This window comes from Diabrotica virgifera, chromosome 9, assembly GCF_917563875.1.
Source record: "Diabrotica virgifera virgifera chromosome 9, PGI_DIABVI_V3a".
NCBI classification, from domain to species: Eukaryota; Metazoa; Arthropoda; class Insecta; order Coleoptera; family Chrysomelidae; genus Diabrotica; species Diabrotica virgifera.
The window spans coordinates 182,074,107-182,100,927 of record NC_065451.1 but is presented as its reverse complement, the minus strand read 5'-3'; the positions used below and the strand labels follow the sequence as shown (position 1 = coordinate 182,100,927).

At 32.8% G+C, this 26,821-nt stretch overlaps 2 protein-coding genes across 2 annotated transcripts in view; both read right to left on the bottom strand.

Annotated features, from left to right (window-relative positions):
- The window catches only part of LOC126891881 (zinc finger protein 235-like), a 73,584-nt gene that overhangs the window by 18,771 nt on the left and 27,992 nt on the right, over positions 1-26,821 (bottom strand). The window lies entirely within an intron of this gene.
- Positions 219-2,160, bottom strand: LOC126891884 (uncharacterized). The gene is made up of 4 exons (XM_050661225.1): positions 758-2,160; positions 633-701; positions 508-579; positions 219-449 (listed from the first exon to the last, which is right to left on the bottom strand). Exons 1-4 carry the CDS (start codon positions 918-920, stop codon positions 256-258), a joined length of 498 nt encoding a protein of 165 aa, XP_050517182.1. The 5' UTR covers positions 921-2,160; the 3' UTR covers positions 219-255.

Sequence of the window (26,821 nt, the reverse complement as noted above, 5' to 3'; positions counted from 1 at the left end):
TCCTGCTCAATACTACTCAAAATTCCATACAAGCCTACCACTTTTCCCATTATAATATTAATAAATAAAAAACAAATCAAGAAAAATAAATCTAAGTACGATGAGTAATTATAACATATGAATGTGTATAAAATAAGAGTAATAATAAACTATAAATGTAATTACAAGTAATAATAACCTACAAATATAAATACGAGTAAGATAATAATAACCTTACTGAAATTAAACTAATAAAAAATGAAAAAACACACATAATTAATGAACTGTTTTCGAAGATAATAATTGTTTTTCTAATTCTACTTTTTCTAAAATGGCTTTTTCAACCAGCATCCTAGCTTCATGCAATTCTGTCATTTGTTCCCGTTCTAGTAAGGCATTGTTAATCCTTATCTCCATGAGCCTGTCCACGGTAGATTTTTTTTTGCTTTGGGATGTTACACTAGTGTTTGCTAAAAACAAACATAATAATGTAGTTACCAATTTTAAACATCGTTAGTTAAACATTACTTTTTTCAGTGTCCATGATAAGACTTCTAGGAGACAAAATTTCCTCGTTCAGTATACTTGTCGAGGGAGTTTCTAAAAACATAATAAAATTAGATTCACATTTTAAGTATCATATTGTAAATTACCTTTTACCGTAACCATATCACAGCTTGCAACAGGATTATTCCGAAACACAGGGCTTCTACTTCTTGAACCTAAAATTCTTTATTTTTATAAATAGGTCATTAAATTTTATTTGCAATTTGCTTACGAAGTTTATTTCCCATATACTGGGCATCGCTATCCACTAAATTTGTTACTTCCTCTGACAAATGGGTGGCAATTACCTCTACATCCGGCAAAATATTTATATCTGGAATTCCTCCTCCTCCACCTGTAGACATGCGATTTTGCCTTTCTTTGGATAACTCCATTTTTTTCTGTCTTTTTATTTTGTCCCAGCAACGTTTAAGCTGCGTAACAGTTCTCTAAAAATTTGAAGGGTTAGTTAATATATTTATGTAGGTAACTATGAGTCAAAAGATACATGTACTTATTATAGTTATCATTTACTACAGTAAATAATTTATTTTTTAAGTTAAAATATTATACAGGTTAATGCTTTTACTTACTATTTCAGTTCTGACAGCATTATAATCATGCATAAATGCATTCCAAGCTTCCGATTTTTTCTTTATTGTAGTAGCATCCGTATTTTTGTTTTCAATTATCGGATACTTCTTTAAAATTTCTATTAAAATTTCTTTGTCCTCCCTTGTATAAGCAACAATAGCACTCATTTTGTAATAGAAATTAAATTTATTTTTAAAAAATATGAACCTTGCAGTCGTGGGCGAGGACATTACAATAAAATGCTTTGTGTTCGGCAGCCTAAACACAACAAATACGTCTATGTTTTCATATCGAGTAGTAAGTAACCGATCGCCCACTAGCGGTTCTCCGAGGATTGACTACGAAACAGGCGATGAAATCTCGACGGAGTGTTCGCTAACTGAAAAGCCGCCGGTGACTCTTCCTGGCGACGCACTATGAATACCAGTGTAAGAGTAACGCAGAGAAGAATGGAGCGGTCAATGTTAGGAATAACACTGCGAGACAAAATCAAAAACGAAGAAATCAGGAGAAGAACAAAGGTGACTGACGTCATCAAAAGGATAGTCAGGTTGAAGTGGAGATGGGCAGGACACATAGCCAGAATGACAGATGGGCGATGGACAAAAAGGTTATTGGAATGGAGGCCAAGAGAAGACAAGAGAATCGTCGGTTGATCGCCTACAAGATGGCAGACGACGTAAGAAAGTTAAATAAAAACTGGATGAGAGCGGCGCAGGATAGACGTGGTTGGAAACGAGGGGATATATTACAACAAAAACAAATTCCGATCTGACTCCAACAAAAATCGTCTCTACAACAATTACAGCGCTGGGTGTTAGCGACAGGACAGTACATAATACTATAAATAACAAGATAATATATTGCGCATCTCGAAGAGAAGGGAGTCGTGACGTAACTGGAGACCCAAGTTCGAAATGTCCGAATGATGTCCGATTAGTTTGAATTGCTCGCGGTTGTATAGTCCAGGCTGCATGGTCGCCCCCGTTAGGTAAATTATTCCGATTCGATTTTTTTGCACAAACTTACTAAAAAAGAGTTCCTTATAACAAATCCACAGGGTGCCGCGGTCAGAAAATTGTTAACAAATTTTTTTAAACAAATTCAAAAAATTAATTTTTTCAATTCGTTTAATTTTCTTAGATTTTTTGGTGTGATTTCTTGTGATTTTTCTCTAAAATTTATTTTTGTCGAGTTATACGCGATTTATAAGAAATAACTCAATAGAAAATCTAAAAAGAAGAATTAAAAATGTCAACTCTGAAATTCTACCCGATAGAGGTTCACGAAATCGAAACCGCCCTATCTCAAATGAAAAATAACAAAGTTGCCGGTCCACATGGTATCCTTGCTGAAATGGTTAAGGAAGGTAACCAAGCTATTATAGAGGAGCTAAAACTCCTATTTAATCTATGTCTACACAAGGCAGAAATACCTAACGATTGGAATGAGAGTATTACAATACTGCTATTCAAAAAAGGAGACAAAAGAGCCTTAAAACTACAGACCTATCTCACATAAATGTACAAACTCTTTATTAGAATTATAACCAATAGACTAACAAATAAAATGGACGGTTATCAGCCAGTTGAACAAGCAAATTTCAGAAAAGGGTTTAGTACCATAGATCATCTCCTCACTATGAAAATATTGATAGAGGAGGCAAACGAATACAACCTAGATTTATGTTTAGCCTTTGTAGACTATGAAAAAGCGTTCGATAGTGTCGAGATATGGGCGATAGAAAAAGCTCTAAATAACAGTAGAATAGACTCCAGGTACAGGCAACTCTTACATAACATCATAAAACAGCAACTATGAAAGTCGAATGGGAAAATAAAACAAACAAAACTAATCCCATAGAAATGCGTAGAGGCGTAAGACAAGGAGATGTAATATCCCCAAAACTCTTCACCTTAGCTCTGAAAGACGTCTTTAAAGAACTGGAATGGGAAGACATGGTATCAACATAAACGGGAAGAATCTCAATCACCTCAGATATTGCGATGATGTTGTCCTTATTACAACCAACCAAGAAGAACTAGCCACAATGCTGACTCAACTAGCACACGCCTCAGATGATAGGATTAAAGATGAACATGAGTTAAACAAAAATCATGACAAAAATTTGTCAAAAAAAATTCAAATCGAACTGCCAAATTTTCATTATCGGAAGAAAGTTATTATACTTTTTGAGTAATATTAACACTTCTGAAGTTATTTGGAGGTCAGTTTTGGAGTTGTGCAACGTCCATCTAGCAGAGAAAGGAAAAAAAGGTAGGTGGAAGGTTAAGTGATTACAGAGTGTATAAACGGTCAATTAGGTACTAATACATCCTAAATTTAACTTATTCTTACGTAAAAGTAAAAGTTTTTACTAAAAGAGGGAGAGGGTTTACATTATGGCAGAAACTAGCGGGGGACCTCCCCCGTTAGACAAACTTGAACATCAGATTAACAAAATATCTAATAATCAAGATGAAAAGATGAAATCTGAAAATTTATCCTCCAGTTGTGATATAAATACCGAAAAATCATTGAAAAAACCTTTACAAAAGGTTTCTGAATATAGTTATAAAGATAAAGGTCCGTATGAAGTGTACATTTCGAGCAATACTAATAAAAATATAGGAAATTATAATTACTTGGCTATTGCACGCGAAATTTTTGATCTTTAATTAAATTCTATTAAAAAAATTAACAAAAAAGGTAAGAATCGAATTAGTGTTGAATTTATAACTAGTTCAGAAGCCAATAAACTTTTAAAGAATGAAGCGGTTATAAAGAAGGGTTTTGATTTGTTTATTCTATATAAAAATGTCACCTGTAAGGGGGTAGTAAGATTTATTGATAAGAGTTTTACAGATGAAATTATTGTCAAATATTGTGAGACGAAAATTGATAATTGTAAAATTATTGAAGCTAGGAGATTAAGTACAAAAAAAGAACCCTAATAGAATCACTACAACTAATCAGGAAAGTTCATTAGAAAATAATGCGATCACTAATAAAAATATAGAGGCTGAATATATACCTACAGGTACCATAAGTATCACTTTCTCGGGAACTACATTACCGAAAAATGTATATATTTGTGGCATAGAACATAGGGTTCTTCCTTATATATTACCGGTAGTTCAATGTTATAATTGTTTAAATTTTGGTCACGTTAAAAAAATTTGTAAAAGTAACAAAAGTAAATGCTTAAATTGCGGTTCTTCAGAACATGAGAGGGGGTCCATAATTTGTTTCACTAAATGTATACATTGTGATAGTAATGAGCATAATAGCACAAACAGGAGCTGTCCAGAGTATAAAAGACAAAAACATATTAGGGAATATATGTCACTAGATAATTTATCATTCTATGAAGCATCAGAATTCTTTCCAAAAATAAATAAAAACCAAGAATTTGTAAAATACAAACAGGATTTTCCTGCATTAAAAAATATTAGATCTGAAGATAATGAGGTAGCTATTAATCAGAGAAGGAGCATACATAACATTGACGAAAGCCGTAAGAAAAGTACATACAGGGAGGCAGTAAGTAATAACAAAAAAAGAAAAAATACAGATATAAAACAAACATATGATAAAAAGCCTATCAAGAATGTTTAATAAGTCCAAATGGCAGAGTATATAATACATCTCCAATAATAGGAACAAGTACAAATAATACATATCACGTTTCTGATTCTATAGAAGGATCTAGTAGGGGAATAACTTCTCAGCGACTGGAATCATATCGGATTGATAGGGACCACTCTAATATGTTAGACGATATAATAAATCTAGCAAGAAAGCTAGAAGATTCTGATAGATCTCATGTTTTAAATTTTATGACCCGGCTAAATAATGTTACAAATTTAAATACCTCAAATAAAATAAATGATGACGATGCATATTAGTAATTGTAAATTATCAATTTTACAATGGAATTTGCACAGTGTTAATAGTAATAGAGATAGCTTGTTAATTTTTATCAAAGAAGTTGACCCGGACATAATTATATTAAATGAAACTTGGCTCAAACCAGATTTTTATTTTACCATCCATAACTATATAATAAATACATAGAGATGATCGTAATGATAATTATGGGGGGATTGCAACTTTAATAAAATCAAAAATTATACATAGCAGAATTAACATAGATAATTCAAGATCCCATAAAAATTTTCAAGCCATAGGTATTCTCTTAGAAGAATATGATATACAAATTCTGAATGTATATAACCCATCTGGCATTAAGATACAGGAAAATGGTTTTAAAGATGTACTACATTCTCTTCACCATCCATTCATAATCATGGGAGATCTGAATGGTCATCATCCACTGTGGGGAGGTAACCATTCTGATATAAATGGTAAAATTTTGATGAAAATTATTGAAGAGGAAAATTTAGTAGTGCTTAATGATGGTACACCTACAAGATTGGGCCAACCAGGTCAAAATCCATCCGCAGTGGATCTGACCATTTCGTCTCCTGTATTGGCTATGAATAGTGTATGGGAAGTATATGAGGATACTGGAGGTAGCGATCATTTTCCAACGATTTGCAAAATTAATATAAATCAACAAAATTTAAATAATGTTAGCCAACTAAAAATCTCTAATGAAAGAAATTATAAAAGGGCTAACTGGGGTCAATATTATCAGTATATAGAAAACTCATTAGGAAGTAATTGTAGGGATGAGGTAGATTATAAAGATTTAATTAATATTATTAATGATGCGGCTTCTAAAACTATTCCTTTTTATAAAACTAGAACATCCACTACAAAAAGTAATCCCTGGTGGGATGCAGAGTGTGATGAATTAATATGCTTAAGAAGGAATGCTATCAAGAATTATCAAAGTAATTCAACCATAGAGAATTATATAGAGTATAAAAAAATAAAAAAGGATAGTTTTAGAGAGTTCTGCTCTTCTATTAACAGGGATACTCCTACTAGTAAAGTTTGGAAAACCGTTAAAAAATTTAAAAATAATGAAAATTCGAGTAATACAAATAAATTACCAAATCCAACTGTAGCCTTAATAATATTAAATAATATGTCAATCACTAATATAGATCCCAGCTTTAATATTCTCCCTTCAACAGTAATTACTGAACCATTCTCTATGGCAGAGATACAAAATATTTTAAACATAAAAAAGGATAAAGCCTCTGGTTTAGATAAAATTTCCTACTCAATGATTAAAAATCTTCCTAATATTGCTTTGTCATTACTTTTAAAATTTTATAATAAACTTTTATTAACAGCGACTATTCCACATCAGTGGAAACAAATATTAATAATACCTATATTAAAACCACTGAAAAATATAGGAATGTGGGAGAACTATAGACCTATTGCATTGTCATCATGTGTGGGAAAAATAATAGAAAATCTTATAAAAAATAGGTTAGAGTGGTTTATAGAGGGCAATAGATTACTGCCTAAATTACAGATAGGTTTTAGAAGAGGAAAAGGAAGTATGGAGGCAGTAAATATCTTAACACATAAAGTGCTGGAAGCCTTTAGTGACAATAAAAAGTTAATTGCAGTATTTTTGGATATCAAAGCAGCTTATGATAACGTTAATATATATTTAATGTATGAAAAACTAATAGAGATGGATATTCCGATCGATTTAGTAAATCTAATTTTTTTGCATTTTTAAATAATAGGGAAATTTTTATTAAAGATTGTAAGATTAATATAATTGGCCCAAAGGTATCCAATTTAGGTTTAGCGCAGGGATCCTCACTAAGCCCCACATTATTTAACATTTATACTAAAAATATTCACCAAATTCCATTAGGTAGGGCTCAATTAATTCAATATGCAGATGATATAGTTATGACAATAGTAGGTGAAGATCCAATTAAACTAATAACAGAGATAAATATGACAATAGTAGGTGAAGATCCAATTAAACTAATAACAGAGATAAATGATAATTTAAAAAATATTCATGCTTGGGTAACTGAGCATAATTTACAAATTTCTATTAACAAATCATCAGCTGTATTGTTCAGAAAAACGAAAAGTTACAGATATATTCCTCATATTATGTATAATAATAATATAATTCACTGGTCGGAATCCGTTAAATACTTAGGGGCTAATTTAACTGGGTCTTTAAACTGGTTTCATACAGAATACTTGCAATAAATCGGGGAAGGTGCTTAATATAATGAGAGCATATGTGGAACCTGGTGGGGATCGGATCCTAAGACCCTAATAACCATTTATAAAGGTTTAGTGAGATCACATCTAGACTATGCTGGTAGTATCTTAACACCTGGAAACAAAACGGTTTTAAAAAAATTGGATTCCATATAATTTCAAGCTTTAAGAATTGTTACTGGTTGTATGCGTTTAACTCCTACAAATGCATTATCTGAATGTGGTGAAATGTCTCTAGAATATAGAAGAAAAATTCTTTCTATGAAAATGTTTCTTAAAATTAAAGAACTAAAGGGCAATCCATTAAAGGAAATAATTAATAATATTACAAATCATTGTAAATCAAATATTGGCTATTGGAAATATAGACAATATCCATATTTAATAGAAGCTAACATTAATTCCCAAAATGAAATTATAAATATTAAACAATCAGAAATAAATCCTATTTATGAAATAGAATTAAAATATCTCGTAGAACCAGTCAATATTATATCATCTAAAGTTACCAAAACAGAGATTTATAGTCAATAAAAGTTTTATAATGAATTTTGTGAAAAATATCATACATATACATGGATTTACACTGATGGTTCAGTGGATCCCATATTAAATACTTCAGGTATGGGTGTACATATCCCATCTTTAGAGTATAATTTTTCCGCCAAGTTATTCAGCCATACTCAAATTTGCAATGCTGAAATAATCGCAATAAATAAAGCAGTATCAATTTGCATAGAAAAAAATATTAACAAAGCTATCATATTTACAGACTCTCAAAGTGCTATCCAGAAAATTAATAATAAAACTTTAAAGGTAGTAAATGGTTGTTCAGGAATGACAAAAAGACTTATATTAGAAGCAAAAAATATTAATTTAGATATTATCATTGCATGGATCCCAGGACATTCCGGGGTATTAGGGAATATTAAAGCTGATTCACTTGCTAATGTAGGTCGTTGTCTCAATTGTCCAGTAAACATAAAGTTGGAGAAAGATGACTATTTTCCTTTTTTTTTTTTTTAATGTACTGGGATAAATTTAAAACAGAGTGGAAGGAATCTTTTAAATATAAAGGTATTTGGTATCAACAGCTACAACCAGTTTTCACAAATAGTCCTTGGTATCTCAATGTCCCTTACATACATAGAAGACATGTAACAACTATTATCAGAATGCGTACAGGTCACTGTTTAGTTCCAAATCACCTAGGTATTCAAAATGGGGATAGTAGAACATCCTTATTGTGAATGTGGTCAATTAGCAGATTTACAACATGTGATTCTTGAATGCCCTATTAACACTGTGCAAAATTTTGATTTATATACTGAATTAGCTAAAAATGGGTGCCCAACACCCATATCCCTTACAACCCTTCTTTATAAACCGCAGTTGGTTCTTATTAAACTTTTAATACATTTTTTGAATATACACAAAATTAAGTGAGGAAAGTAAAATATTGAAAATAAATGAATATAAATATATATAATAATAAATAATTTGAAAAATATGTCAAATTCGAAAATAGAATTCAGATTTAAGTAAACTAATAATATAATATTTTGTTTCTTTATAAACATTCTGTATCACCTGGGTCTTTCACTATACCTATATGTGGCAACAACATGGGATTGTGTAATGGTCAGGTGTTGCCCCTGTATAAGAGAAGTTTGTGCCTTTTTTGTATTTATTCCATGCCAACTCAAAAATTCCTGTAAACAAAAAAGACATAGAAGAATAAGATTGGTGTAATGGTCGGCAGTTACCCCTGATAGAAAAAAGTTTGTGCCTTTGTTGTATTTGTCCCATGTCAACTCAAAATTGCCAGTAAACTCAAAAAAAGTAGAAGAATAAGATTGTGTAATGGTCGGAAGTTGCCCCTGAGAGCAAAAAGTTTGCGTCTTTGTTGTATATTTGTCCCATGCCAACTCAAAATTGAAAGTGAACTCAAAAAAAAGTAGAAGAATAAGATTGTGTAATGGTTGGCAGTTGCCCCTAAAAGCTGTTATGTTTGAGCCCGTGATACAAATAACTATTGTACTTTGATTACTTTATTATGAAATATCTAATACAGAGATGAGAAAAGAGCTTACTTCCATTTTCTGGTTACCTGTCATCTGTCCCGTTGACAGCCCAACGCAACGTTGCCAAGCAACTCAGAACCTTACAATTAAATACACATCATTTCCCTCCTTACCTATAATTAAAAGTTTATAAGTCCAACCTCTGTGGTTGATGACGTACACGATTACTACGTCTCAATTCAATACCTGTTGGATTAATAGTTTCTAAAGGCATTGAATGATCTGTTGTTTTAACAGGACTTCCAAACTGTAGACCCCCTTCTGAATCAGCACTAGTTTCCTTACTTTTGACAGAAGTCATTTGGTGACTTAGAGGGTCGACAATTTCGGAATTACAATTTTCCTGAACTACTGCAGGTCTTAACCCATGGTTTGTAGTCAGTGAAGTATTTGGTTGTTCTATGTTTGTAGTAGTTGAAAATTTCCTAATACTGTTTACATGTTTGTACAAAACTCTATCATTTACTTGAACCAAATATGTCACTGGACTTACACGTTTTATTATACTACCCTCCTGCCACTTATCTGTTATATAAGGACCTAGTCTTCCTACTAATACTTTCTCCCCTACTAAAAAGCATTCAATTTGTTTGAAATCTGATGCTTTATTGTAACTGCAATAATTACCCTTTTTAGGTTTGATCAAATCAATGACTGCTTTTGGTTTAACTTTAAAAATATACTCATTAGGACTCACACCTGTACTTGCACAGGGAGTATTTCTATAGGTAAAAAGAAAGTTGACTAACCTTTGTTCTACTGTTAATGTTGACTTTTCTAAAAGAAATTTCTTGAAAGCAACCTTTACTGTTTGTACGTGTCTCTCAGCAGTACCATTGGACTGGGGGTGATATGGAGGAGACTTTACTACCTTGATACCATTTATTTCACAAAATTTCAAAAAACAGTTAGAATTAAATGGTGGGCCATTGTCACTAACAATGATGTCTGGTAGGCCCATTATAGAAAATGTTAGTTTCAATTTTTCTATAGTATTTGTTACATTAGTACCTCTAACCATGACATGTACATCAATCCACTTAGATTTACTGTCCACTAATAACAGATAAGAGACATTATTAAAAAAAAAGAAATCAATATGAACACGTTCAAAAACATTAGCAGTTCTAGGCCAGGGCATTAAAGATTTTTCACTATTGTTTTGTGATAATTGACATATTTCACAACTGGAGATCATTTGCTCAATATCCTGTTGTAGACCTGGCCACCAAACTATTGACCTAGCAAGCATTTTGGATCTTACCATACCAGTGTGGTTCTCGTGAATTAATTCTAGAATTCTGTTTCTCAAAACAGTAGGGACTATTACTTTTGAACCCACAAGTAGACAGTTTTCTTCTACAGACATCTCATGTCGTTTTAAAAAATATGGCTTCATAACTGGATCAGTGATTTTACTAGGCCATCCTGTCTTTACGAAATCTAATACCTTAACTAAAACCGTATCTGTCTTTGTTACTTTAGCCACATCCTCAAAGGTGAGGGGTAGTTCATCTGTTAAATTAAACGAATTTATGTAACCATCAACCTCCGTGGGATCACTTAGTGGTAACCTTGATAACATATCTGCTTCATACATTTGTGACCCCTTTCGATACTCTATCTTATAATCATAGGCTGATAATATAACATTCCAGCGTATTATTCTAGATGCTGACATAACTGAAATATTACGATCTGGATTAAAGATCACTTTAAGTGGTTTATGATCTGACACTAAAATAAACTGTCTACCATATAAATATTTATGAAACTTTTTAATACAAAATATAATGGCTAGAGCTTCACGTTCAATTTGGGAATAATTCTGCTCAGCCTTACTAAGAGTTCCAGATACAAAATGTATAGGCTTTTCTCTACCATCAGAGTACCGATGACTAAGAACACCTCCCACTCCATACGCACTAGCATCACATGAAACCACAATTTGCTCATTAGGATCATAATGTGCCAGAACTTGATTTGTCTCAATTAACTCCTTACTTAAGCAAAAAGCAGCTTTACATTCTGCATTAAAATTAAATTTTACATTCTTTTCCAATAATTTATATAACGGTTTTAAGCGGCCTGATAACATAGGGATAAATTTACTATAGTAATTAATTAATCCTAAGTAAGATCGGAGTTGTGTTATATCTTTAGGTTCAGGTGCCTCTTTAATAGCTCTTAATTTATCACTATTAGGATGAATACCATCTTTGTCTATACGGTGACCAAGATATTCAACCTGATCTTTAAAAAATGAACATTTCTGAGCATTTACCTTGATATTATAACTACTTAATCTGTTAAAAACTATTTCCAGTAATCTACTTACATGTTCTATTGAAGTACCCGAAATAAGGATATCATCCAAATAGCAATGAACATTTGGTATACCTGCTAAGATCTGATCCATTACCGATTGAAAAATTGCTGGTGCACTTGCTATACCATATGTTAACCGAGTAAACCTAAATAAGCCAATATGTGTATTTATAGTTAAATATTTTTGGAAGGCCTCATTTACTTTAAGCTGTTGATAGGCACCTGATAAATCTATACAACAAAATATTTTACCTCCAGCTAAACTTGCAAAAATATCCTCAGGTAGTGGTAATGGGTATTGCTCTACACTTAAAACTTTATTTACCGTAACTTGAAAATCAGTGCAAATTCTAATATCCTCAGTGTTTTTCTTAGCTACAACTACAATGGGTGAAGCCCATTCACTATGTTTGACAGGTTTTAAAATACCGACTTGAACCATCTGATCTAATTTTCTTTCAACTAATGGCTTAATAGCATATGGCATTGAGTATGCCTTTTTAAAAATAGGAATCACATTATCTTTTATGTTAAATTTTACTTCAAAATGTTTGATTGGACTACACATATTGCCATCAAATAATAATTTATATTTATTTTTAATAGACTCGATTAAGTCATATCGTTCATTTATATGACCTATTTGCCCATCCATACAAAATATAGCTTTCCAGTCAGGAAACAAGATATTGAGCCAATTCCTCCCAAGTAGTGGTGTGAACTCCTTACCTGACTCTATAACTGCCAATGGCAACTCACATGTTTTACTCCCATAATGTACATTCACTGTACATTCACCTACAGCTTTAATAGGTTGACCTGAAACAGCAGTAAGTTTGTAATTTACAGGTGCTAAAGCTAGATTTAGTACATCATTAAATTTGGATACAGACATTACTGTTCTACATGCACCAGTATCTACCTCAAAGGTTACATTTTTATTGTTTATCTTTAGGGTTACATGATATGCAGAATTTGACACATCACTCACTGTATGAAGATTAAATATGTCATTATTTACCTCGTCACTATCAATGTTATATTCTTCCTCTTGTACTACATTCACAGGTTGTGGTCGAATATCTGGACAGAAATTCTTGACATGACCCAACTTTGCACAAAAAAAACATCTCCATTTTTCAGCTGGACATTTACCTCTATGATGACTTCTGCCACAATTTTTACAACTTTGATCTGCACTGAGAGTTGATCTAAACTTTGGATTTCTATGCTTGCCTCTGTTTAATACATTTATATTACCTCCCTCAGATAATAACTTAACTTGTTTCTGTGCTACTTCTGAGGCCAAAGCTAACTGACAAGCACTCTGAAATTTTAAATCTACCTCACCCAACAACTTCTTTTGTATTCCTTCGTCTCTAATCCCATAAACAAACCTATCCCTTAGAGCCTCTTCTAGAAACTGTCCAAAATTACACGAATTTGCCAACTTCCTTAGCTCTACACTGTAATCAGAGATAGATTGATCAGCTTTTTGTTCACACCGATTGAAAACAAAACGTTCGTAGATTTCGGACACAGGTGGAGAAAAATGTTTAATCAATTTCCCTTTCACTTCTTGGAACGTAAAGTCCGTTGGTTTCTTCGGGGCCACCAAGTTTTTCAACACCTGAAAAAGACTCGTACCTCCCAGTGTGATTAACATTGAAACCTTCATATTTTCTTCAACATTATTAACAGTAAACAAATGTTCTAATCTTTCTATGTAGGATTCAAATTCTTCTGGAACACCGGTAAAAGCTTCAATATTACCTATCAACGCCATACTGCTGGCTACAATAACTAAAACCACCTCTCTGTATAAACCCTATCGTAAATAAGAACTTCACTTTATTTTTATCTCGTCGCCAAAATGTTATGTTTGAGCCCGTGATACAAATAACTATTGTACTTTGATTACTTTATTATGAAATATCTAATACAGAGATGAGAAAAGAGCTTACTTCCATTTTCTGGTTACCTGTCATCTGTCCCGTTGACAGCCCAACGCAACGTTGCCAAGCAACTCAGAACCTTACAATTAAATACACATCAAAAGCAAAAAGTCTGTGTCTTTGTTGTATTTGTCCCATGCCAACTCAAAATTGCCAGTAAACTAAAAAAGAAGTAGAAGAATAAGATTGTGTAGTAGTCGGCAGTTGCCCCTGAGAGAAAAAAGTTTAATGTCGTTGAAAAAAAGTTTAGTTGTTGTATTTGTCCCATGCCAACTCAAAAATTCTACTAAATCAAAGAAGAAAAAGAAGATTGTTTATTGATAGACAGTTACCCCTAGCGTGAAATTTTTTTATCTTGTCATGTTTTTCCCACACCAACCAAAATTGCCAGTTAACTAAAGAAGAAGAAGAAGAAGAAGAAGAAGAATAAAATTGTACAATGTACTAACTCCAAATTGTAAGTGAATAAGGAATTTTTCCCTTATTCCGCGACGATGAGCTGGCCAAATACCCAAGTAGGTGGAGGCCAATAAACTAAAGAAGAAGAAGAAGAAAATCATGACAAATACAAATGACAGAATAAATATTAATATAAATAATGTCAATATTGAGGTTGTTGACGAATATATATATACCTGGATCAAATAATCAAAGCAAATAAAGAGAACCAAACAATTGAAGTAGGCACAGAGAAGAATCCGATTGGCGTGGGCAGCGTTTGGAAAGTTAAGATGGATACTAAAAAGCACAAAGATACAACAGTACCTAAAAACCCGTGTATTTGACCACACCTGTGTATCCTTCCTGTTCTGACGTATGGCTCAGAAATATGGACATTAACAAAGGCCAACATAAACAAAATAGAAATAACTCAGAGAAAAATGAAAAGATCCATGTTGGGAATAAATCTACAAGACAGAAAATCAAACAAATGGATAAGAGAGAAAACAAAAGTAAAAAATGTAACTGGATATATAACAGGGTTAAAATGGAGATTTGCGGGCCACAGTGCGAGACAGGAAGATAAAAGATGGAATGCTGAAATACAAAACTGGAGACCGTAGACAGGAAGAAGAGGAAGAGGAAGACCTCAGATGCGATGGAAGGACGATATTGTTAAAGCTGCAGGAACTAACTGGAAAAGCGCAGCCAAGGACAGACGGAAATGGAAAGATTTGGGGAAGGCCTATGTCCAAAGTTGGATAGAAATGGGCTAAAGAAGAAAGAACGCAATTGAATATTTGAAAAATGCAAAAATCACCATTTTCAAGGCTTAATAACTCAGTTAAAAATTATTACAGTAGAACCTCGATTATCCGTCGGCACCGGACCAAGGGTATGACGGATAATCGAAAAGACGGTTAACAGAACATTAAAAAAAATTAAAAATTCATAGTAAAACTAATCTCAAATTTCATTTGTATGACAATATAAGAGGGATTTGTGTTCGTACAATCGAATCAATTTAAAATATTCTGAAATCTTTGTTTGTTTTACTGTTGCTTCACATTTTGCGACGGCTAAATTTCTTAATCGGCATAAGATCATACAATCTACTTTATTGGATTATTTACGCAAATCTTTGTCAGTTACAATAGGTTCATCAACATATCTACAGTCAAATTCCAAGTCTGTGTCAGCTTCTGAATCTGTTTGGTCCGCCTTTGTTGCCATTTCAACGATTTCTTTATCTGTCAGCACTGGATAGCCGTTTGTGTCCTTATCACAAATAAAATTAACTTTTTTTTATTTTTTTACATTAAAATTTTTGCTTATGCAGTCAATACAACGTCTGTATGTACCCTGACGGTTAACAGAGGTGACGGTTAATGGAGAGACAGATAATCGAGGTTCCACTGTACTATGAAAGTTGGAAAGTGGCCAAATCAAAGTTTAAAGTCCACCCTACAGGATCCTGAAGAAATTTTTGTCATTATTTTATTACTAGCTGTTATTTTTTGATTATTAACAATGAGCGCTAACTGCATATAGGCAGCTGTCAAGAGTGAGTGCGAAAGAGATGCACCATTGCGGCCGTCTAATGGTGCATCTCACTCATGGTGCGCTCATGGTAACAATTAAAAATAACAGCTCAGTAATAGAGTAATGACAAAATTTCTTCAGCATCCTGTAGGGGGGCTTTCAACTTTGATTCAGTCACTTTTTGACTTTCATAATAATAATTTTTAACCGAGTTATTAAGCCTTGAAAATAGCCATTTTCGCGTTTTTCAAATTTTAAATCGAGTATAACTTAACAACAGTCAATTTTAGAGAAAAATTACAAGAGATCTTTTTGGCTCATAATGACCCAAGAATAAAAAAAAATTATACGAAGTGAAAAATTTGATTTTTTGAATTTGTTTAAAAAAATTGTTTAAACAATTTTCCGACCGCGGCACCTCCCGGCGCTCTGTGTATTTGTTATAAGGAACTCTTTTTACGTGAGTTCGTGCAACAAAATCGAATCGGAATATGTTACCTAACGGGGGCGACGATACAGCCTGGACTATAAGCTAACAATAATTCAAATTTCGGTCTCCAGTTACGTCATGTGATGCGCGAACTCGGACGTATTTGCGCTACGGGAATATCTTATCTTGTTATCTATAGTATCATGGAACAGTCTGTAAAATTCGTCAGGAAGGATTGGATCATAATGGAGACTTACCCAAAATTCCCATAAACCGACTTAAACGAACCAAGAAGGAAACCAATTGAGAAGACTTGATCACATGGAATTTTTCTTAAAGAACATTTGCCTAAATTTTCCAAAAGTACTCTATATCGACTACTGCGAGAGATGGGCTTTGTTTATGAAAAAAGAGGAAAGAAAGCAGTAATGATGGAGCGACCCGACATAATAAATTGGAGGCATACATTTCTTAGAAAAATACAGAATTATCGATCGCAAGGATACAATACAGTCGAACCCGCTTATTAGAGTACCGGTTATAGGAATATCCCGGTTTATGGAATATAAATTCGAGGTCCCGAAACTTTTTTATTTACTCCTTAATAAATTCATCCGTTTATTGGAATACGTCAACGAATAAATTTTTACCTACAATTTCGAATTTCCTAAAAATTTAAATTATGTCTTGTATTATGGTTTCTCGCCAAGGGCTTCGAAGGCCTGTAGGTAGTGCTGTTTTATTTATATTATTTTGGTTTGTCAGATAGGTAATAAATATTTTATTTGTCATTTGCTGCCAGACTTTCACCATGTAATCAAGTCAAACCACATATCAGATGTTACCTGGGGCATAATATTAAAAATTTTTAAACATCCATGCTTTAAGGGAGGAAATAGGTTTAGAGGTTTCAAAATTTCTAATTTTTGGAACTAGCATGAATCGATAGTATTACTATTCAAGAATGTGTTCTGAAAATTTCAAAGCAAAATTCGAAGTCCTTCCCAAGTTATGAGAATTATACGGAGCGCGCTCGTGTACAGCGCAATCTATGAGATTTTTTTCAAACGCGTTTTTCTCGAAACGACTTTTTTCCGGCTTGCGTGACGTCTAGCTCAAAAAATAATGAACCAATTTTAAAAAACCAAAGTGATTATTGTTGGTTATTAAATTGTCTTCGATATGAACCTGCAATCGGAATAAAAATGGGTTTTGAGTGCATTTTTAAGGGCAAATAACTGAAAAAAAAACGGTAAAAATTGATGTTTTTTTTCAAACTTGCGTAATTTTTCGAATTTTTAATTTTTTTAGCCGATTTGAGGTTCATATCGAAGAGAAACTTGTAATAAACGTAAAAATTTTTGGATTTTTAATTTTAGGCGGAAATTATGTTCGTGCGGCGCACGTCCACGGGTTGCGGCCTACAACTGCTCTATTTTTAAATATAATAACTCAAAAAAATTTGGATATATACTTTAGAATATGTATAAAATGATCCCAAAGTTGCAAAAAAAATGAAAATTTTATTTTGACCTAAAAAAAATTCTCAAAAAAACATGAAAAATCGGGCTCCTAAACCTATTTCCCCCCTTAATTGGCATTTTTAACCGATGTTTCCTTAACGGACCACTTATACAGGGCTTTGACCCACATATTTTTTGTTAAACTATATCTTGGTGGTTAGCATGTAAACTTCACGTAAGCACTGATGATGACTGGTAAACCGTCGAAAATTAGTTATGTGATTGTGATGTAGCCCTTTTTAGGGATTTTAAATATATACCTTTTATGAAGGATTTACTGTTTTTTGTATTACATGGTATACAGCCAACTACAGGAAAACTTTTTCCTTGTGGATTTTTATATTTTATTGCGTTGTTATGAGTACCAATTCAATCGTTTACCGACAAATTCAGTCGTAAAATAATTTCCTTTGTCTACAAACTATACATATTGCCACCCAGTTGCCTGTTATAAAGTTTTTAAGAAACAGTTCGCCCATCCTAATCGCTTGTAAAGTTATAAAACGTTTTCGGGATGGCCAAACCATTGTAAATTTTTCTAATTTTTATAATTCAGAGCAACAAAAGTGACTAGTATTTTATATAATAAAAAAAAACAAGCTACAATTACCGATTATTTTTCAAGACTAAATAAATAATTTTCTTATTAAGTATATTATGTATTTTAATACGAAAATATTTACATAATCTGTATATTGCATACATTTCATATTAATTACTGTATGCATCCATAATGCATAATGTAATTTCGCTTTTTAATAAATACGTTAGGCTATTGTATCATTGACATAAAAAGACCTAAAACCATATACATATACATATTAACATAGTATGTACTATTATTACGTATATTCGGTACACTTATTACGGCTAGCCACCAATGATCGGTTATTAGAATATCCCGGTTATAAGAATATTTTTGCTTGGCACGAAGGCTATTCCAATAAGCGGGTTCGACTGTATTTTCTATTTGGATGAAAGTTGGGTAAATATGGGACATACAGTAAATAAGGTATGTTGAAACTGTACTACTATGGTCCAGAAAATGGACGCGTACAGATGTGTACGAAAATTTTTGGGAGATACACCCTGCGTACCAAGTCACTTAGGGCTCGATAACGTGGAAAGAGTCCCACCAGAACTCGATCCTTTTGATACCGTAGGTATTTGGGATGGGTCTCTTCGTAGCAGTTTCCTTAGTAGACTCCGTCCCGTTGTCACACCCTGTATAATTTAGTAAAAAAAGATTTCAAGGAAAATGGTTTTATTAAATTTTGTGTGATTTACAAAAGTCTTAAAAATGTTACATTTACTTCTAATATGATTACATCGTTTAATGTTATCGTAACGCCAACGTGTCGCTTGTCATAATCGCTGTACTGAAATCTTCTCGTGAATTTATCATTAGAAAGATACTTTTCACAGAAAAGTGCTTAAGGGGGGGGGGAGTATGGTTTGAAATATTTAATTTTTATTATTTCAAATAAAAGTGCATGCTTTCAAGAACACTCTCCGAAAATTTCAGATTGATCGGAATAAAATTACCAGAGATACAGCGTGTTGAATATCCCTACCTTCGACTCGCTTTGCCGCGGCTTCGCGCCAGCACGCTTGAGCGTAGTGAGAAACGTTAAACAACTGTTCGCCTTCTCTTTTGTACAATTGCACACTCAGATGCAAAAAAACGCAACGGAGAAAATTTTGATCAAATTGCAAAGTATTTCAGTTTTTCTATTTTTAGCCCTATTTTGATGACTTTTTTAGCACACTGTGTAAAAAAAATTATAAATTTTAATTTGGCATAGTGAGTTTTTTAATAAAATTTTGTATTAGACTTATTATACGGGGTTAATCGAAAGGTGGTTTTTTAGCCTAACTTTTAAACATCCTGTGCAATAATTCCGTTAGCGGATTTTCGTAAAACCTTGTTTTTCGGTTGCAACCATGTCTTTTAAGTATTATGTTTTTTGTTTCATGTTCATTTTTAGGAGCAAAATGACTTTGCCACCCACAATTTACGACCTTTTCTATTATTACCATTATGTTTTTTATTAATTGGTAATACGACGATGGGGGCTTTGGTGACTGATATCGACATCCCAGAAGAACTGTATTTAAATAATGATTAAAAGCAAGACCTGATCTTGGTTTTAATAAACAATGATAACAATAACAAAACATAAAAAAACAACTTAAATGTAACTTACCCTAAGTACGCAAATAACAAAGAAAAACTACTAAAAAATAACTTAATACTTTGTATTGTCTGCTTTAACTACCTGTACACGTCGGCTCATGCTGTCTATGAGGTTGCGAATATCATCTTGCTGGATGTTTTGCCATTCCTCTTCTAGAGCCAAGCGAAGTTCGTTAATTGAGGCTGGTGCGACTTCGCGACCTCTAATATTTCTACCAAGCATGTCCCAAACGTGCTTTATTGGGTTCAGATCTGGCGAACACGCTGGCCAGTTCATTTTATTAATAGCAACTTCCTCTAAATATTGCGTGACACAAATTGCAGAGTGGGGTCGCGCATTATCTTGCATTAATAGAAAATCATTGCCGATATATTTAGAAAAGGGTACTACGTGATTCGCTAAAATTTCCTCAATATACCGGTGTGCAGTCAACGAACCCTCAATAAATACCAATTCAGTGTGCGCCTCTCGGGATATTCCTGCCCATACCATCACCGAACCCCCTCCATGGCTAACGCGGGGACTGAAAGCGCACTCCGCAAATCTCTCTCCAGTTCGACGCCATACTCGTTCTTTCCCATCTGATGAGTGAAGACAGTATCTCGACTCATCCGTAAAAAGAACATTATTCCATTGTCCTAAATTCCAATGTAAATGTTCCCTGGAAAATTGTAGTCTAGCCACTCTGTGGCGTGGAAGTAATTTGGGCCCAGTTGCTGGTCTGCAACTTTGCAAACCAAATTCATGTAATCTTCGACGAACTGTAAATACACTTACATTATTGCCTCGAACCTGTTGAAGCTGATTTCTTGTTTCCACCGCTGTTAAATGACGATCCCGCAAAGCGTTGACTCGCATAAAACGATCATCTAAAGCGGTAGTGTTGCGCTTCCTGCCACTTCCCGCTTTACGCTTGTTGGCTCCAGTTCGTATAAAACGTTCCACTACCCTTTGGATGGTAGAGCGGTGAGTATGTAGTCCTCTAGCCACATATTCATAATTTCGCCCATCTTCAACCAGAGCAACGGCTTTGGCACAATCTTCGACACTAAGAACCATGATCAATCATAGGTAAACAAAATGTAAGTTTCAATATGACATAATGATAACAGTCACCAAAGCCACCTCGTCGTATTACAAAATAACTCCAAAATAATCATAATTAAAAAAGTCCTAAATTATGGGTGGCAAATTAACCCATTAACGTCGAGAAAAATAGTTTTCGACAAAATTTATTAAAAATAATTAAATGTAACAATATTCTGTACAAAACGTAAGAAGAAATTTTTTTGTAAATGAAATATTTATTGAGATAAAAACTGTTCCCATATGGGACCACTAGGCGCGTACCCGATAGATGTTCGTTAAGAGTTATTTGGTAAGAAAATTGCAAAAACAGTCAATACAAAGGACCGTCTCATCATATTTGCAGCACATTGTTCTCGCTCGGCTTAAAAATCCACCCCATGCGCATCTTCTTCTTTTGTTTTCTGGTACAGAAACCACAAAATGATTTAATCCCTCGTACCAAATATCTCCAATTCGAGAGTCACTTCTTGCAGCTGCGGGCACTCATCCTGGTGCTTTTGGTGGGATTTTATATCTTAATAGATACATTTGGAAAATATCCCGTGTAAATACCAATTGGCTAATGTTACGACCAGATTTCTATACAATCTCCATGCATTCACTAGGTATGTAAAAATAGGCCAATACCATTTTTTTAATGGATTCCAATTCGATAGCAAGATAAATCGCTATCCATCAAATCTGTGTCACCCATATTATTATTGTATTTTGAAACAATATTTTTGGCCTCTGAACTATTTACAATGTTTTTTTCTCCTGCCCTGAAAACCTGTTAACAGGTCTAGTTGATGTAATCTAAAAAGTTATGAAGCGCTTGAACCAGCATACTTTGAGTATACTCAAATACTCATACTCTGAGTAAACTCTGGAAAATCATACACTGTAGGTAGGAACCACATCCCTTTCTTCGCAAATCTGCAAAATCTGCATTTTTCTGTCGCGTTAACATAATTAGACCTCCATCAGTTGGCGCAGATGAAATTGCTCTGCTAGTACGGGGTGGATCTAAGTGGTTTCTTCTATGATTGTGTCTTCAGTAGTGCCTTCGATTCTAGTATCATTCGAAAATAAAATTTCCGCGCCTGAAGGCAGCTGGTTACGATTTTGATTATCAGTAAAACCCGCAATATCTTCATCTGCCGAATCTTCATCTGTCAAAATGTTAGTATCTGGAGATTCTATGTAAACGGCAAAAACATCGTTGTTACTTTTGTTTTCCTCAAAAGCTATATCAAGATCTTCTTTCAAAGAATTTCCTCTAAAAATCAAAAAAGTAAAAAAAGAATAGTGAAAACAACAATCCAGCAAACCGCCTAGCGGTTCCATTTGGGAACACCCATATTTTTGGTCTAATTACGAAAAAACCAAAAGATGAAATATTATGAAAACCCTTACAAGTTCTTAAATAAAGTTTTGTAGAAAATATTTTGAAAATAAAAACGAGGATCCTAGTGCGAAAAGTAATAAATAAAACACTTACGCGAAACTAATGTCCATATTTTGGCACAAACAAAACCAACCGTAAATTCAAAAATTTATTATACTGGAAAATATGTATAAAACTAAATTTGAGTTGTTCACTCAAGAAGAAGTAACCTTGAACTACAAATAGGCCGAATCCGTCTGCGAAATTTTACCTAACAATATGGTAAATAGACTCTGATGCGTAGGCAAATTGTTGGCTCCATATGCTACCCGTAGGCGTTAATGGGTTAATTTGGCTCTAAAAAATGAACCAAGGCATATTTTGACAATGAAACAAAAAACACCATGCTTAGGAGACACGGTTGCAACCGAAAAATAAGGTTTTACGAAAATTCGCAAACGGAATTATTCCACAGGATGTTTCAAAGTTAGGATAAAAAACCACCTTTCGATTAACCCCGTATAATAAGTCAAATAAAAAATTTTATTAAAAAACTCACTATACCAAATTAAAATTTATAAATTTTTACACAGTCGTGTCCAATTTGAAAATCAGAATGGTCAGGTTATTTTTCAAAATAAAAATGAAATAGCAAACAAATTTAATTCATATTTTATTGAAAGTATTGTCGATATAGTTGGTAACATCAATAACTTATCCTTACCTTGGCAAAATTTAAACAGCAATATATATTTACCCTTTCACACATTTAAATTGCTTTCTTTACACGAATTAGGGAAAATAGTAAATTCGCTTGATAACAAATGTTCCATACACAATGTCTTGAATGCAAAAGTTTTAAAAGAAGTATTTCAAACGATTGGCCACGTTATTTTACATTTAATTAATACGTCACTCGATACTGGTAAAGTTCCATCGGAACTTAAAACTAGCACAATTATACCTATTCAAAAAATTCACAGTACAATAAAAGCTAACGAATTTAGACCAATCAATACTTTACCTCCAATTGAAAAACTTTTAGAATTGATTGTATACGAGCAACTACTTGAACACATTACGAACAATGCTATTCTACTTAGTAATCAGTCTGGTTTCAGAAAAAAATACTCATGTGAGACAGCTATTCAATTAACAATAAGTAAATTTAAAAATGATATTGATAATAATAAATATGTTGTAAGTGTATTCTTAGATCTTAAAAGAGCTTTCGAAACTATAGACAGGAATATTTTATTACAAAAGCTTCAGCAGTATGGTATTGGCGGAAAGGTATATGATTGGTTAAGTGACTATCTTCGAGGTCGTAAACAAAAAGTACGTTACAATAATGAAGTATCATCAGAGATTGAAATTAACACAGGAGTGCCTCAGGGAAGTGTCTTAGGACCTTTACTTTTTATTCTTTATTTAAATGACATAGAACTCTTTGTTGATTGTGAATTTATTAATCTTTTTGCCGATGACACTGTGTTAGCTTTAGCTGACACAGATTTAAATTCAGCAGTTGCAAAAATGAATAAGGTATTGCAAAAAGTGGATATTTTTCTTAAAAGCAATAAACTAAAGTTAAATGTCAATAAAACAAAAGCAATTATTTTTACAACCAAATATAAATTTAATCTGTTGAATTTGAATAACGTCAGTATAGATATTGATGGTGAGCAGATTGAAGTAGTATCAACTATTAAATATTTGGGTTTTCAATTAGATAACTTTCTCAATTTTGATGAACATTTTAATTACATTAATAAAAAAATTACTAAAAAATTATACTTTTTTACAAGAATTGCAAAAAACTTGTCAACTTTCGCTAAACTAACGGTGTACAACACCATCATCCAACCTCACTTCGATTATTGTGCTTCTGTTCTACATCTATTTAATCTAAATAAAATGAACCAACTTCAGAAACTCCAAAATCGTGGTATGCGTATTATATTAAAAACCAATCGTTATACTTCTACAGTAACTATGTTAAAGACGCTTCAGTGGTTTTCAGTAAAGCAGAGACTGTACTATTTTACAATGTTGTTAATTTATAAAATAATTAACTGCTTAGCTCCACCTTATTTTCACCAGTTTATTTGTTTTCATAGTGACATACATAACCATGACACAAGAAATAAAAACAACATTTATGTAAACAGAGTTAATCTAATCAACTCAATGTCATCTTTATTATTTAGGAGTTTTCAAGAATATTTGATTGTAAGTCATTATTTGATCTGATTGTAAGTCATTTTTATTATTTAAAAGTGAATTAAAGAAATATATAAAAGATTTGTGAAAATATAACTGTAAATTTTAGAGTTATCTTTTTTCAATGTATGTGTCTTTGTTATATGATGTACTTACCTTTTGTTGGCTTTATGTTTTATATATATTTTTTTTATTTTATAACGTATTATATTACCTATGATTTTATGTCAGATATATTTCAACATTGTGATTACCTGTAACAAATAACTTTTTATGTATAGCATAAGTTCATATTGTAATTTTTGTCTTAATTTATGTATATTAGGTTTTTCCTACTTCAAAATAAAGATCTATTATTATATTACAGTGTGCTAAAAATCATCAGAATAGGGCTAAAAATAAAAAAACTGAAATACTTTGAATTTGACCAAAATTTTCTCCGTTGCGGTTTTTTTGCATCTGAGTGTAGATTACTCCGCGATTCAAAAAACATATTCCAATGTTCATCATTTTACGATTTGGCAGACAAATAATAAGATGAAGATGCAGTTGTCAAAATTTTAAGGGGCTATCCTGATGTAAAAGTACAAAATTCACATACTTTTTTTTTGGAATTTCTAAAATAAAAAGTATTGTACTAATTGTTTTGAAAATTTGAATGAGCATTTACTATAAAAAGGGGTATATGCAAAACAATTTTCATAAAAAATATTGAAAATTAAACGATTTATTCGCCATCTACTGACACCGTGAAACTTAAAACGTAGCTACACTGCTGCAGTGATTGGGGCTAATAGAGATCCTGAAAGATAAAATTTCAAAGTTATTATTGAAATATAAGTTATTTTCTATTTCTATACCATCAACTAGGGGTTTTTTGATCTGATAAAAAATGTCAATTTGGCGGTTTTTGAAACGGAAAATGTTTTAGCTAATTAAAAAAAATTCAACACTTCGTTATTTTTCCAAATTTTAATATTTTTCAAAAATCCTAGTTGATGGTATAGGAAATATTTCAATAACCACTTGTTTGAGGATCTCTATTAGTCCCAATCACTGCAGCAGTGGACCTATGTTTTTATTTTCACGGTGCCAGTAGTTGGCGCATAAATCGTTTAATTTTCAATATTTTTTTTATGAAAATTGTTTTGCATACACCCCTTTTTATAGTAAATGCTGACGCAAATTTTCAAAACAATTGGTACAGTACTTTTTATTTTAGAAATTTCCAAAAAAAGTATGCTAATTTCGTACTTTTACACAAGGGCGGATCCAGGGAGGGGGCCATGGCCCTCTCCGAGAATTTAAAAAATTATATATACATTTAAATATTTGCAGTTCAAATGTTTTTAGTTTCAAACACATATATATGTACAAAACAGAGGATAAATATGTCTTCTTGACTAGAATTGAACAAAAGCAGTAAAGGTAGCTTCAAGAATGACATAGAATGTTTTGTAAATCAAAATGTTGATAATTTTACAGAGTGCCCTTTGTTAGAACGATCTCGGCAGCCATTAAAATCGTGTAAATTTCTACATTCTGTACACATACAGAATTTAAAAGAAATGAAGCGTTACTTGGGTCACGGTTTTGTAAGTACATATTGCGTTTTATTTTTCTAATGAAAAAATGGTCACAATAAAGGGATGACAGCCCAAAAGCTTGTCACTAAACCTTTATATCATCTTTCGCCAAACTCATGGGCAAAGACAGAGGCATACAAACCCATGAAAAAACATCATACCACAAGAAATTCGTTCAGGTTGGGCCGGATTTTCTACAAAGTTATCGCAACCCCCAAAAGTCAATCATTAACCAGATAGACTCTCAGGGATATAAAGAGATACAAGAAAATTAAGAAAGACTACAACCAAAAGTAGAGTCTATAGGGTTTTTAGGTCAACAAAATATTCCCTCTAAGAGGCCATCGTGATTATGGCCTTCTGCTTCTGGACGAAGATGCTGGACCTAGCAATGAGGGGAATTATTAAGGTTTAAAGTCGCATCAGGAGATAAGACTCTTAAACAACACCTATCCACAGCATCTTCCTGAGCAACTACATTAGTAGCACCATTCAAAATAAATTGATAACTGTTGTGAAGAAATAATTGAACAAATTATGAATCAGGTTCAGAGTGGAAATTATTACTCTGTCATATTTGACGAAACGACCGACGACGTATCCCACATGGAACAGCTTTATCTAAATTTGAGATACATACACAATAACAACATTCGTGAAGACTTTGTCAGGTTCATTGACGCTTATGAGAACATAAAAATAATTAGTGAAAATCAAGGAAGAGGGGAAAAAGAAGACCTGCAAGGAGAAGCATTGGAAA